Genomic DNA, 15760 nt, shown 5'->3' on the forward strand with positions numbered 1-15760 from the left:
TAGTTCAAAGGAAGTGCTGAAAGAGCTGGTTTTGCCCTCACATTTTTCTCACTACTTCTGGAATGTGGGTACTTATCATCCTGAAAACTTTTATGTTGGTAGCAAATTAGTATCAGTAGAAGCAGAATTTTCCTACCTGGAAGATAAGCTGACTCCACACACAGGTCAAAGAGGCATTGTCCTCACTGGCAAATATTTAAGACTTCTACTGTATGCGGTATGAGATACACAGCACACTACAGAATTTACTTAGTGAAAGCCAACCTTCTGCAAAGACTTGATATGCTTAGCAAGAGAACAGAAATATTTCAAGGTCAAAGAATACACATGTTTTAGAGGGAGAAAGGAGGGTGTCTCCCACTTCAGTGTATGTTCGCAGCACACCAGAATAATCTTAAAGCATCAGAGTTATTCTAATGTTTGTTTAACTTAAAAAGCAGTTTAGGGTTTGGGTGTGAATGCGGCTCAGAGCGAAAATGCCTCTGGAGCACATAGGAACTGAACCTCCTTTTAAATTTACATAAGCCAGTGTTCAAACTGAACATTTGAAAAGGATGGTGTGTTCCATTGATGACTATAGGAATGCAGAATCATTGGCCTAGCAGTTATATCCTTTACTTCTTAGGGTCAAGAACATAATTTTATCTTTGGTTAGGAGCCCAGAAGCTACCTTACTTGTTTCTTAGCTTCTGTGGCCATCATTGCCCTTGATCCACACCTTGTCATGTGCAACCAATCATATGCAAAAGCTAGTGGTATGGCTATGCATTTCCACCTCTGTGAAGAGACACATTCATTTCAGTGGGACTCAGATGAGCATGGGAATACAAATTCAGATGTGCATCAACATCTGCATTGACTAATTACATCTTAGCCTGCTTCTGCTCATAGATCTCCCTTGCTGGGACAGCTGTCTTAAGAAGCAAGGTCGGAGGGTTTCCTAAACATGCACACACAACTTTTTTTTATTGCCGCTTAAAATGTCATTCAAAACGTTCTTAAGTACTAAGAATAAACATATGCAGTCGTACAAATGCAGCAACAACCCTTTCCAAGCACCCACAGACTCAAACTTGGCACCTACAGAGCCTCTTCCTTTTGTTTGTTTGTATATAAGTATGATCTTTGAGTGACTCCATTCTCTTTGGAGGGTTATGTGCTGGCAATGCTGCAAAGATCAGGCTTTCTTCATGTTCCAAGTGTGGCGCCACAACAAGAAAATATGACCCCCGAATACCGTTGTCTCCAGAGGAGAAACCTATTGTGCTGAGAGTGTAAATGAGAGTTCAAATGTTTTAAAATTTTAGCTTAGAAGAAAAACTTCACAGACATTTATTGGAAGTGTAGTCAAGACCACCCCTCTTTCTTTGTGACTTAGAAATATTGACAGTCCAAACTTGTATGGAAGAGGTCCCAAGAACCTCCAGTTCAGCATTAGTAAGGCTGGTAAAGGAGACTCTGGAAAGCCACTGCTACACAGAGTAGATGGATAAATGATACGGCTTTGTGGAAGGCAGTTTCATATGCTTTTTGTTCTTACACAGGACGTAATGTCTTTAAAATATTATACAATGCAGTGTTGCCATTTCTGCTTTGATCATAAAATAAAACTTCTGACTCGCAATGAGCAGTGTTTTCCATTACTATGTTTTATTAAAACTTGGTATATAGATTATGTGACTAAAGGTGAAAAAACAACAACATAGAAAGTACTAATTCAAAATAATGTGCAGTTTTTCTCTGCTTTGTGCGGTAAGTTCACTGGAAAAAAACTTAAGCTGTTGTTCCCAGCATAGAAAAAGAAAAAGGCCCGTGCTGAATTTGCTGATAAGTTAATTATCCTAAATAACATTTACTAAATACACCAAAAAAAATAGATTTTAAAATTAAAACAGATTTAAAATTTTACACTTTGCTAATAGAAGATCTATTCCTAATAACATGGTAAACCTCTTATGTGCTCATTCCATTAAATCGTTTTTAAAAAACCTTTTCAGTTGTTTAGATTTGAATGTTAGCATTTGGAGATTAACTTGTGCTTTTTAACATGGCATAACTAACTTATCAAAAATTCTTTTAGGAACACCTCCCCCCCTAAAATAATGCTTTCCTATGTAGCATTCAAGCTTACCGGTGCTTATAAATGCTTAAGGGTGTCTGCAAGCTGCTGTTTTAATCAACTTTCCTAAATTTCAAACATCTATATTTTACTCTCTTATATGCTTTTAACTAAGGTACAGTAGATGCATTTTTTGCTTCAGTACTAATTCGAGATGTAATATTCATTTCTTTAGAAAACAAAACATTTTTGTTGTTGTGCATGCCTAGTGTTTTGTATGTTGTATATTGCATTCAGAATATTTTTTTCCTTCTCACCTATCCACAATGCAATGCCGTTCCCATGATGCACCTCTGCTTGCTGTTTACCTGTATGTTAATTCGCTTGAATCCCATTGGCCCACTGCCATCATGTGCTCGCTGCCTGTTATTAAAAGACTCAGTCGACTGCCAAAGCAATGAAGCGACCTCTCGAAGCAACTGTAGACCTGGTACTTTGACCTTTCACCTTTTGCTTTGCATGTAGCTTTTCCGAGATGCAAAATAATTTTTAATGTTAACTGAATTTTCTTGTATTATTAATTTTACAAAAATAATTTCCGTATTTTAGCCATTTCATTTCCACATGTAGTGATTGCAAAGCAACTTTCCGCCTTTCCTAACACAGTTCCATCTTCAACTATATTCCCTTAAAAGCTTTTTAAAAATCCTGCTTTTGTAATTGAAGATGCTTCTTCTATGCTAATTAATCTAGTTAACGGTGCAAAGATATTTAACTTTTTAAAAATGTTATGAAAGACAAGTGCTGTTTCTCTTCTTCTATTTTTAGCCATATTTAAAGAAAGATCTTTGGATTTCTTTAAAAACCCCTTCGGTCTTGAAAAGCTTTTTTTGTTTTGTTTTCGTTTCAGTTTAATTGTTGTGGTGCTATAATTTTAGTTTAATTGTGCCATGCATTTACTATCAATAACAAAAAAATGCCATCCATTTGACATTGTTCCTGTTTTGAACTAATGTGCATGGCAAGGCATCTTCAACCAAATGTAATATTTTAAGAGTAGAACAACCTATTACAGCTTCTGTCAACCTTACTACTGCTACTCTTATTATTCCATTTACAGGCCTTTCCTCCTGGTGTTCTTCACACTTTACCAAAGAGGCAAGCACTTGAGAAAAGCAATGGGGCCAGTGCTGTTTTTAATCCCAGTTTCTTGCACTACCAACAGGCTCTTGCTAGTGCACAGTTGCAGCAACATGCAGCATTTATTCCAACAGGTAGGTCATTTTAAGAGTTTAGTTTTGTTTCTTTAAATCTCCGCAGCAGAGATCACTCTCTTTGTGATTACATTCATTGTGCTTTCCCTTGGACAAATCCGTCATTTTCTAACCTCTTTTGTGACCAAAAAAATATTACGTGGGATTATATTTTACTTCTGAAGAGCATTAGGATTTCAGAAACATGTCAGTGTGGTGAAAAGACTTTGGGTTGGATCCAGACCCACTCATTCTTAGAACAGATCCATTGAAATCTACGAGTCCCATGGAGATTTTAGTGGGTCTGATCTAAGGGTGACTAGGCCTGGACCCAATGCATTAAATGTGAACAATCTACAGGACTGCTTATTTTTGGTCTTTCTTCATATGTGTCACAACAACCCATTGGGACGGAACACAGTCTGTTCTCGTCTCCATTGTTTTCTGTCAGCTTGAATCATGTTCTGCAATACACCTCTTTGCACAGGTGTTTTGGGAACTGAAGAGAAAGAGCCTTGAGGGACAAAGTAGACATTCAGTTTCACTAAGAGTATGTTAAGTACTTGCAATTAACTTCCTCTGTCCTTCAAGTATATCTTGCATGGCTTACCTGTACATTTCTCAAGCAGAATGAAATTCCTACTTAACATCAACCTGCTTGCTAATATTCAGACTCCTTCCGCTACTGCTATAAAAAACCAAAGTGACGATACCTTTCTGCAGCTAATTCGCATGGGCAAGGAGAGCATGTGTTCTGTACAGTTACCCAAAGGCAACAGGTGGGATCAGGCAGTGGCAGAGAACAGGGCTTCCTGAGAATTTTCTACTTTCCCTGCTGTCCATGCTTTGGTGGACATCTGCTGGAGAGGGCAACCTGCTGTATGTTCCTGGGCTCCCTCTGCAATCAGGCTACCCTCCCAAGGTGTTCCCTACTCAGTACGTGGACAACGGGGGCTCGTGGCAAGGCAGGACCCATGAGTGTGGCTCTGCTCTACACTCTTAAACAATAGTTAGTGGTGCGGTGTGAAATCTTGAACAAGGCTATTCTAATTGGTAATGGAATCCTAATAAGATAAGACTTTCCTTGCCCCTTTGAACACTGAAGCCAATGCACATGTTATTGCAGCTGGTAGATTACTGTAATTAACTGCTCACATGAGTGGTCTACTCGCATGAGCAGTATGACACCGGATGCAGAGATATGTAAAAGATTGCAGCGGCTACCTCCACGACTAGAAAAACCCCTAGTCACCAAAGTAGCTGCTGAGATCTTCAGTGTGTTTAGCTATAAATGGTAACTTACTCACAGAAAATGAAATGGAAGATCTTTCAGCATGTCACATTAGCCCTGGCAAGCACCATCTATAATTTCAGAGAATAGTGCAGGGATATATTTTCTTTCTCGGAAAGAAGGATCACTGCACAACTAGATAGGATAGTTTCTCAGGGACAGAATCAACATTTGATTCTGAAGTTTGTAGTGTTTACAGTGCCTGGGCAAACATCAGTATCACTATTTAATTGATAGACATGGATGAGTGATTGTCTTGAAGTAATTTAAAATGACCACCCACATGTAACCCCTAGTATAATTTTGGAAGGTTTTCACTGTGAAGTTAAATAAATGCACATACATTAAAGAGTTCAAAAGAAATGCAAGCTTTGACTATAGAAACGTAAGGTTTATGGTCCTGCCTTATTAACAATATAGAATTTGGACAATCCCAGTTCAGATGTAATGATAAACTCCAGTTAGTTTAAAATGGGACTCACAAACTTCCAATCATTTCCTCACAAAGGAAGGGAGGAGGAGCTTGTGAGTGTGAGGCTCACATAATGCTAAACTATGGTTTAGTGTTTAGTGTTAAGTCTGAAATGGGCCGATATTTTACGAACGATAATTAAAAACAAAGAGTGACAAATCTATGTCGGCTTGGCTGTGATGCTGTCGTGCACATACAAGCTCTGTTAATTTTTATGGTGCTTAAAGCTACATTATTGTTGTATTTCACTCTCATAACAAAAACTGTAAAGTGAGGACATATATTCCATGTATTTTTGCAATTCATTGCAAGTAAATTAGGCTGAGCATCGCAGCTGCAGCTTAACATACCTGTGCCTGAATTTCAGGTGGGTATGCTTATCAGTCTTTTGAATATCATGAATTTTGTTACTGCTATGATTTGCATGTGCATGCCTTCAAAACATACTTTTTAACATTAGAAGAAGCTGTTATAAAGAAAACAATGCTTATGGGACCTCCAACTTTGGCCTAGTTCAGACATAATGCTAAACTAGACATGAGGAACCTGTGGCCCGTCAGAACCCCAAACAGTATGACTGTGTGGCTGAACAGCTTGGGGTAGAGGAGTCCTCCCTTCCCTTTGTTCTTCCTGCAAGCCCAAAGAGGAGAGTAGATTGGAAGCTTTTGCTTTCTGTTTTAAACCAGAGCTTTTGATTGCATCCAGACTTTGGGGACTTTGGTTAGATCAAACTATGGTTTGTTCAAGCAAGATAGGAGCACGAACCACAGTTTGATCCTGACTTGTTGGAACAAACTACAGGTTAAACCAATCAGCGTTCCCTCCCAGTTTTGACTGCAAAGAGAAGGCAAAGCTTCCAGTCTTCTCCTCACGGTTCACTAGAGAAGGGGAGAGTGTAGAGCCTGAGGCTTGCTGCTGCTGCTGCTGCTGCTGGTGGTGGAGGTGAATCTAGCACTAAACTGTGGTTCAGTGTTACACCTGAAAAAGAAAATTTCATCATGCCCAGGCAGCCACAGCACCAATTTATTGCTAAAAGATTTTCAGGATTATTCATTCTTCTTTGTTGGAAAAGGTTTCTTTCTACGTTTTGAAAATATTTTGTTGCCTTATGTTATTTTACTTAGAGGGCTGTCAGGAATAAGAATTACATCTGTGAAGGAGCTAAAGATGTTCTCCTTTGCCTGGTGTTTCCAGCAGCTGCTTTTACAAAATGGCACAGATCTAAAGAGTAGTTGCATGAATAGCATCTACCTATCTGCATTACAGCAAATCTTTGTTTTTGAGTTTGTTTGCAATGCAGAGGTATCTTGCCCAGTAAACTATATGAACTTTGAAAGCACCCATTTTCTGCAGCTTTCCACAAAAGATCAATAACAAATGATTTTGCCATTTGTTTCCGTTATGAAAAGAGGTAGGAAAATGTAGTGACACTTAACAAAAAACAACAACCTGAAACACTAGTGAAGATGTCCATAAAGACAATTGGACTGGAAGATCTTTTAATATGTCTCTGCAGAACTTTACCCCTTTTGGCACAACTTAACTCCAATATGTAGTGACTTGGAAATTCAGATATAGATGTGGCTTGTACTTCGTTCCCAGCTAAGGGGAATCACCAGTCATTGCCTGTCAGTGTAAGTGTCAATTGAGAGAAGTGCTTGTGTCTGGTACAACCTGGAGCCAGTCTTGTGATGTGCCAGAGAGAGAGAAAAGAGGCAGTACAGGCACTTCTCCTCTCCAAAATCCTCCATTAGGGGTTAGATGCCGGGAGAGAGTTGATACTCACATGGTGTAAGAAGGCTGCAAGTCTGCTGCTGCTAACACAAGGAAAACAGGAGTGTATTAAAAGAGAGGCATCCCTTGCACAGACTCATTTGAGCAGCCTTTCAGTGAGGGAAGTACAGAGAAGTGGCTTTCTGCATTTGCAAACAAAATTTAAGAAGACACAGAAACCATGGTCAGCTTTCTTCAATGCTCATTCACATCTTCCCACTAAGTGGATTTTAGCTTTATGCAATCCTGGCATTATCTGTGCTTGTGTTGTTCGTCCCTGGGGAAAGCAGTAAGACTGCGATCAGGAGAACATTGCTGCTCCTGCAAGGAGCGGGTTGTAGGTGGCAGGTGAGCACTGATGCTGAGAGGGGAGAGGAGCAATGCCTGAGGTTCTCTTCTCTGAAGAGGCAATGAACAGCTTCAGCTGGGCCTACTACACACCCATCCAGCTGTGATTGGGGCTCACACACCTCAACAATACCCCCCCCCCAATAGGCAGCCACTTTTCTGTTGAATCTGACAGGGGCTTCCTTAAATGCTATGGCTTGCCTTTCCATACTTCTCGTTTATTGAGCTGCGTATGCCTCCTAAATCAGGGTGGTCCAAGGTTTCATACCAAGTGGGGTACTTCAACTATGAACCTGCGGGCTGCTCACTGCCTTGTTGCAGGGGAGGTGGGAGTGAGGCCCAAATTTGACCGTCACCAGCTTTCTCAAAGTTGGCTAAGCAAGGCATCAGGCTTTGGGAAGGAGGTGTGAGGCTCTGGTCGGGCTCTAGAGCCTTCCAGCTCCTTCCCAAAGCTGGGAAAGCACTAACTAGGATTTGGGAAGGATACAGGAGGACTCTAGGACCCCACCAGAGCCCTCATGCCTCCTTCCTGGAGCCCAGTGTCCCACTTACCTGTCTTTGGGAAGATAGCAGGAGGGCATGAAATATTGCTGAGGGCCACCAAAAAAGGCCTTGAGGGCTGCACAATAGGCTGCCCTGATCTAAATAATAATGTGAAGGAGCTTGCCTCCAGGGGCACCTAGAGGAACACAACACCAGTTAACATTTGTATATCAGTCCCATGTGAAAATGGGAATTTTTACTCCTAAAACCTCTATTTGGGGGGAATGTGGGAAAATACATATGAGGTTGTGGTTGTTGTTTTTTAAACCAAGCCATGTGAAAAATACAGAGTGGCTCCCGTCTCCATTTTTCAATATTGCATATATATTGCACGATCCACTACTGCTGCCATTCACTGCCCACAAATGCTAGAGTCATCTCATTGATTCTTCCACAGTAAGAAGAATTAAAGTAAATAGATTGTGGTCTATAGGCAAAGTTATTATGCCTTTAGCATAGTCATTTGGTAATTTGGTGCCTGGTTTGCTTTATGATCTGCAAAGGAACAGCAGTATTTTTCTTCAAATACTAGTTTCTTTGGGGGTTTTTAATTGAGCATGATAATAGAAATATTGAATTATTCACTGGAGGTTGTTCCTTCAAGGCAAGGTCGTTCATAGCTAGCTAGCCAGCTAGCTGTAGGTAATGTATATGGAACTGCAGGACGTGCTGGGATTTCAAAACATTTTACATATACAGATCCTTCCCCCCCCCCATCTGCCTGTTTTCTCCTAACTATGAGGGCCCCAGGGAACACTGAGTTATTGCAAAGATGCAAAAGAATATACAAAAAATATAATGGTACGCCAAGCACTGCGTCAGGTCAGAAATGAAACCCACCCATACTAACAGCACAGTCCTATGCATGTTTACTTGGAAGTGTATTCCATTGTGTTCAGTGGGACTTACTCTCTAGTAAGTGTATTTAGGAGTATAATGTGAAGCATACGTAATAGCCTTGTTAATGTAGAGTATTAATACTTTAAGGTTGCAATGCTAGAGCTGGGAGTAGGTCCCGCTGAACTCAGTGCAATCTCGTTTTGAGAAGACATTTATACAATTGCACTGTTAGGCTGCAGTCCTAACCCCACTTACCTGGGAGTAAGTCCCATTAAATTCAATAGGGCTTCCTTCTGAGTAGGCATGGTTGGCATGGCATTGCAAGCTAAAAACTATCTTTGAACGTGAAATGCAGAAAAAAAACCACCCCTGATTTATCTTACTTGTGTGTAAAGCAAATTGTTTAAATGATGGAGGGCAGCTTAGTGCTATACAAATTTGGAAGGAAGTCCTACTGAGTCCAGTGGGACTTACTCCCAAGTGTTGTCTGCACAGATTTCCTGTCTGTCATGGCTGCAGTATTAACTATATTGGCTCTGAAGTAATCTTGTTTATCTTGGTAGTAGTACATTTTGGGGGCTTAAAACAGCTGCAAGTTGTAGATCGTGATACAGACCATTGTTGGATAACCTAGACTATTCAAAGTGATTGCTTTTTAAAGAGTTAGTTCCCGTTCCTGAAAGGAAATGCTACAGAAAGGCTTTGCCATATGGATTTTGATTAATGTGCACAATGTGTTGAGTGACTATAAGAACTACTGTTTTAAAACAGCAAAGAAGCTATGAATGATCTCTTTGAAATTGTATTTAACTAACTTTGGCTTATCTTGGGGATGCTTGGATCTCACTTTGAATGTTAACTCTAAACAGCTAACCTGTTTCTTCCCTTTATTCACTTTTTCCACCTATCATTGCATGACACCCAGGGTCAGTTTTGTGCATGACACCCGCTACCAGTATTGGTAGGTTTCAAACTTTATTGATCTCTTTTTTTTATCGTATTCTGTAGTTTCCTTTGTTTTGAGGAACGGAAACATAACTTAGACAATTGACTCAGTCTGATGATCCATTTGGATTTCTGCTTGAACAGTTAAATTTTTCAACTTAATTGTTTTAAAAAAAAGAAACAAAAAACCCTGCTGCTTAGATGCAACATCACTTGCTATAACAATCCCACTGCAAAAAGCACAAACACCATGAATTCCAAGCTGCTTTTCTGCTTTCAAAAGGAAAAAAAAACTTTTTCTATATTTTATATTGCTAGCATTATTAAACCATAAGATATTGAAAAAGCAGTCTAATTTCATTAGTGTTCTAAAGTTTCATAGTGGTGTGCCTGTTTCTTCTTTTTGCTGTGTTGTGAGAAAGTTTTATCAGTGTTTCCCAGAAATCCTAATTTTAATACTTGCAGTAAAAAGTAGAGAAAAGTATTTAGACCTAAATAATATTTTCCTTTTTTGAAAATATATCTGACTTAAGAGTTGAAACATTTGAAAAGTTTTCACTTTCTGGTTTAAAAAAAATAAAATTAGAGTTTGCCCAGCAGACTTTCCCCAAATTAATACTGAATATTCATTATGTCCGTTGCCTTTGAACTACTGATTTGCAATCAAACTTCTGCTATGTCCTATGATAAGAGATCAATTTATCTATAAAAGTGAACCAAAATAAATTACCATAATAACTGCTTTCCTCTTCAGGATCAAATAATATACTAGCTAAATCCTATAGCAAGATCTGCCAGGACGAGTGGGTTGGGATCCAGTGGCTCTCCAGCTGAGCTGTGCCAGCCTAATTCACTCATCCTTGACTCAGCCAGGCCTCAGCTGGATCTGAAGCTGGCAAAAGCTTTGAACAAGATGGGTTCTGGGGGCAGGACCAGGGAGGGGGCAATTAGACTGAATCCTAAGCCCTGTTCAGCTCAGTCGTGGGACTGAACAACCAGGCATAAATTAAGCTAACAAAAAAGGTGGTGTATCTGAAACCCGATTTTAAAGGCCCAGGTAAGGTTGGCTCAGCTGCTGAACAGCTTAACTCGCACCAACTTCCTTTATGCCAGCTTCTCATGTAGGATAGCTCCCTCAGAAAATGGTTACAGACAGTGAAATAAATCAGATTTCGTCCGAGAGTCATAAAAAGCAAAAGGATACATCTAAAGGAGTAAATGAGTATCACTTGTCTTTTCAAAAGACAAAACATACAAGCTTGAAATAAGAACATAAGAAACCAGAATTAAGTTTATTTAATTTTCATAATTGTACCTTTCCCATTTCAGAAGGAAATAAAGCACGTTGCGCTCCTATTTCTGTGTGATAGTATAAACTCATTCCGTTTGCTAAACCTCAAGTTTTATATTAGTCTCAATCTATGGCCAGTGATTGCCAGTTTTCTGCATAAGCAGCTGTCCATGCATATGGTGCTAGTGGGTTGCAGGGCTGCATCTTTCATGTAGCTAAAATGCGTGTCTCTATAATAAGATTAAATCATCCAAACCCTGACTTTATATAGATGGATGGAAGGATGTAGTTAAGTGCACGTAAGGTGTTTTGAGGGACTTAAAAGAGGGGAGGTGAAGAATGTTTGAGGAGTGAGGCATAGCATAAGGCAGCTAGAGGCATAGCTGTCAACTTTTCCCTTTTCTTGCGAGGAATCCTATTCGGAATAAGGGAATTTCCCTTTAAAAAAGGGAAATGTTGACAGCTATGGCTAGAGGACCCTGCCAGGACCTGAAGTAGGAATAGGTGAGGGAGTGTGTTAGGAAGCCCCGGAAAGTAAGACTATGCCCATTGTGCGTGCATTTTTGCAGTACCCTAAAGAAATAATGGGACACGGGTGGCGCTGTGGGTTAAACCACTGAGCCTAGGACTTGCCGATCAGAAGGTTGGCGGTTTGAAACCCCGCAACGGGATGAGCTCCCGTTGCTCGGTCCCTGCTCCTGCCAACCTAGCAGTTCAAAAGCACATCAAAGTGCAAGTAGATAAATAGGTACCGCTGCGGCGGGAAGGTAAACAGCATTTCCGTGCACTGCTCTGGTTCGCCAGAAGTGGCTTAGTCATGCTGGCCACATGACCCGGAAGCTGTATGCCGGCTCCCTCGGCCAATAAAGCAGAAAAGGCTGCAGGAGAAAACTGATGGGAACAGAAGTTGAGCAAGACCCACATGACCAGTATTGCTCCTGAACCAGATATTGGGGGACAGAGGTGGCAACAGAAAATGATGGAGGGTTACTTCAGGGACCACCATCCTATATGCAGTTAGGAGTAATATATTCCACTATATTCTTTGGGGCTTCCTCTCACGTGTGTATGGGGTTTTTTAGCCTAAAACAGAGTAATGATGTGGTCATAACACCTGGGAGGAGCACTTATTTTGGAAGACTTCTCTCTTTCCAAAGTGGGAAGAGGTGACAAAAATGGACATGGAGGTAGTTTAAGAGTAATATGATCACAGGCTTGCCTAAGGATTTTAGTACCAGCTGCTCAAATATAAGAGCACGTTTTGGTAAAGACGACAAGAAGCAGGTGTCAGAACATTGTCACATGTGTGCAGGCAGGCAGAAGGTGAGAGCAGATCGGCCCAAAATTAAGTTTCCAGGGTTGTAATTTCTAGGACAGTGACAGGAAAGTTTGCTAGGCAGAGGGTTTGAGAAATGTGAGGAAGTGGAGCTTTTCCTCACCTTCATTCTTAATGCATCCCTCCTGAACTCCTCCAGAAAAGTCCCACTGGAGGGTTAGGGACTCTTCTGGCACAGCCTTAGGCAGGAACTGGGGAATAACCTTCATTCTACAGATAGAGGTGTCTGCAGCCTGCTCAGGAGCACCTTCAGAGCCAGACAATTGGGATTTTTAGAAAACTAGGTTTGTTTGTTTTTTAAAAAATAAATGAATTCCAAATACCAGTAGTTCTGTCATATTTGGGGTGATGCCTAATGAATGTGATGGGACCCCACTCCCTGCCACCCCCCTGTGCCCTCTATCTGCTCATGAGGGTCCATAACCTTCCAGAGCAGATTTGGGGAGCACTGGGGGGGGCAGGCACTGAAGAGAAGAGGGTAGGAGGGGGAAGTTGGCTTTTAAACTTTGACAGAGAACCCCTACTAGGCTACCTTTGTTATTTTAGGGGAAAACCACACCAGCTTTTCCGTAAACGAACTGGCCATTTTCATGAAAGCATTATTAAATTAAAAAAATACCAAAACAACAAATTAATAATTCTTTTCTGGGAATCGTTGATAACTGTGACATTCTTCCTTTAAATTGTACCTGTAATAAGCTATTTTCCCTTTTGTTTTATTTCTCTGCCACGCTTTCTTGCTTTGCATTGTGATTGCATGCCATCTGCTGGTTTAACCCATGATGGCTTGCTGCTGCTGCTCTGATATTCACCATGCCAAAATTCCACTGCCATTGCCATAATGCTACACACTCCTGTTCATTGCTTCCATGGCTCCCCTCCTGAAAGTACCCATGATGCACAGCGCTACGTCCGCCACTGTCTCTGCAGCAACAACTCCTGCAACAAGTGTCCCCTTCGCCGCAACAGCCACAGCCAATCAGGTTTGCTCCTTTTAAAGCTTTCTTTCACAAATCCCAAACTCTAAATGAGTGCTGGTACTTATTAAAAAAAAATTCTCCTGGAGAATTTTTTTCTTCATGTTTTTACCCATCAAACTTTATTTTGAAGTAGTCCTTTAGCAAGTATTTGTGGACAGGTTGCACTTATTTAGAGTTAACATTTATTGCAAATAATGGTATAGCTATGTCTAATGTTGCACTGTTTGTTTTTTGTTTCTAACACTGTGTAATTAACCCAACTCATATACATTCATTTTAGCGGTGATCTATTGGAATGATCCAATTAACTTTTGGAATTGTGGGGCGGAGGGGTAATGTGTTAAATCATTTTTCAAATGCTAACTACCTTTTCTCCACACAGTAAGTATAAATAACTAGTCTTTTTCTTAAGGCTGAAACAAACTCCAAAAAGACAAAGTCAGCTGCAATAACAGCTGGAGGATTTATCTATCATCTATCTATATTTATTTTCCTGCCCTTCCTCCTAAAGTCACCTGGGTACCAAACAACAAAACAGAAAAAGGAATTCATTTTTTAAAAATAGAATCAAGTATCCATCAATGGCTGGGTATAGAGAAATGTTTTTAAGTTCTGCCTAAATGTTAATAAGGGAGGGGACATATGTCTGAAAGGGTATTCCATCATCGGAGAACAACTACCAAGAAGGCCCTGTGACAAGTCAGCAGCAGCCAGACAACAGTAGCAGCACCAGTAACAGGGCCTCCCTTGCCACCATAAAGCCCAAGATGGTTGATTTTTGTGTGTTGGGGGCGATATCGTGTAGACCCTTGGATCCCAAGCCATTTAGAGCTGTATGCATTAGTACATCACCTTGAATTGGCCCCGGTAATTCACAGAGAGTTGGTGCAGTACTTCCACCAACCTGAAAGCCACTTTCTGCACTAGCTGAAGCTCCCATGCCTCCTTCAAGGGCAACCTGCTGTAAAGTACCGTATTTTTCGCCCTATAGGACGCACTTTTCCCCCTCCAAAAATGAAGGGGAAATGTGTGTGCGTCGTATGGGGCGAATGCAGGCTTTCGCTGAAGCCTGGAGAGCAAGGGGGGTCGGTGCGCACCGACCCCTCTCGCTCTCCAGGCTTCAAGAAGCTATCCGCCAGCCGTGGGAGATGCAGTTCTCCCACGGCTAGCGGAGACCTTGCTGGCACCCAGAAGCTTGGGGCGCGCTGAGCTCTGCACGCCCCAAGCTTCGGGCTTCGCGCAGCACTCTGCTAGCCGTGGGAGAGCTGCGCAAAGTCGCGCGGCTCTCCCACGGCTAGCGGATAGCAGCCTGTTCTGGGGGCTGGGGTCGGGGAAAGCTCGGGCTTCCCCAGCCCCGCACCTGGGGGGGGGGAAATAATTTTTTTTTCTTTATTTCCCCTCAAAGAAACTAGGTGCGTCCTAGGGGCCGGTGCGTCCTATGGGGCGAAAAATACCCCCCCCCCCAGCTCAGAAGCTAGAGTCACGTAGTGCTGCTTTCTGGTTGCAAGCTTGCAAGTAGAAGGGGTACCACTGTAATGCAGGGCTCTCCACTTCCACTCTTGAGTCATTCCAGAAGGACAGCATGGTCAGTGGTGTCAAAAGCCGCAAAGAGAGCCAACAGGGTCACACTGCAGTCTCTCTCATCGGTCAGGGCAACTAAGGTTGTTTCAGTGCTAAGAGCAGGCGTGAAGGCTGACCAAAATAGGATGATATAATCTGCTTCTTGCATGCACACCTGCAGCTGGCTTGCCACCTTACTCAGGGAGTGCTGCCTCGCTTTCCCCCCAGGAATTTTACATCTACAGTGGTACCTCGGTTTACGAACTTAATCCATTCCAGAAGTTCGTTCTTAAACCGAAACCGTTCTTAAACCGAGGTGTGCATTCCCCAATGAGGCCTCCCACCGCCGGTGCCCTTCCACCGTTCGGATTCTGTTCTTAGACCAAGGTAAAGTTCGCAAACTGGGACACTACTTCCAGTTTTGCGGAGTTCGTAAGCCAAATCGTTCGTAAACAGGGCTGTTCTTAAACCGAGGTACCATTCTACTGTTCTAATCGTGCTTCTCTAATTTTATCTGTATGCATGCTTGTATATTCACATTCACGGGCAAAATGTGTGCATCAGTTAAGTGCTAATAGTGAACTTCAGAACTGTCTAAGCACAATTTGTCTAAGCCAAAACAGATGTGGCAGATGTTAGGAAGCCTCATAATATTTTTATTTTATTTTTTTGCTTTTGGTAAAATGGCCAGATTTCAACCAAGATCTTAAATGAGCAAGTCTGCTCAAGCCTTCAGGCACTATTGCCAGAGCTTTCCAAACTTCTCATGTTGTTGGCACACTTTTTAGACATGCATCCTTTAGCGATACAGTAATTCAGTTTTACTAGCAAACCAGTTTTCCAGCCCCCAGAAGGAGCGACACACCTATGTGTCGCAACAGAGTTTGGAAAGCTCTGTACTGTGTGCCCCATATTATTGCTATCTTCGTACACGGTCCTTCAAATCTGCCTAGTGTATAGAGCAGAGGGGGAAAGCGGAAGCAGTAGGAGAATAGATGAAAGCAACAGTTTAAGACTGACTCCATACAGCACAGAGGTGTGGAGCTCACCTATGTGTATAAGGTATATT

At 41.6% G+C, this 15760-nt stretch overlaps 1 protein-coding gene across 15 annotated transcripts in view; it reads left to right on the forward strand.

Moving 5' to 3' along the window:
• Nucleotides 1-15760, forward strand: part of MBNL2 (muscleblind like splicing regulator 2) — an 80401-nt gene that overhangs the window by 48384 nt on the left and 16257 nt on the right. For 5 of the 15 annotated variants that reach the window (XM_053384595.1, XM_053384598.1, XM_053384596.1 and 2 more), the window contains exons 6-9: nucleotides 2496-2549; nucleotides 3180-3333; nucleotides 9505-9540; nucleotides 13040-13134. In XM_053384595.1, coding sequence (XP_053240570.1) covers nucleotides 2496-2549; nucleotides 3180-3333; nucleotides 9505-9540; nucleotides 13040-13134 — 339 coding nt within the window. The remainder of the gene's footprint in view (nucleotides 1-2495; nucleotides 2550-3179; nucleotides 3334-9504; nucleotides 9541-13039; nucleotides 13135-15760) is intronic. The other 10 variants (XM_053384610.1, XM_053384605.1, XM_053384609.1 and 7 more) reach the window with 8 other exon arrangements.

Source organism: Podarcis raffonei, chromosome 4 (genome assembly GCF_027172205.1).
Source record: "Podarcis raffonei isolate rPodRaf1 chromosome 4, rPodRaf1.pri, whole genome shotgun sequence".
In the NCBI taxonomy this organism is placed as follows: domain Eukaryota; kingdom Metazoa; phylum Chordata; class Lepidosauria; order Squamata; family Lacertidae; genus Podarcis; species Podarcis raffonei.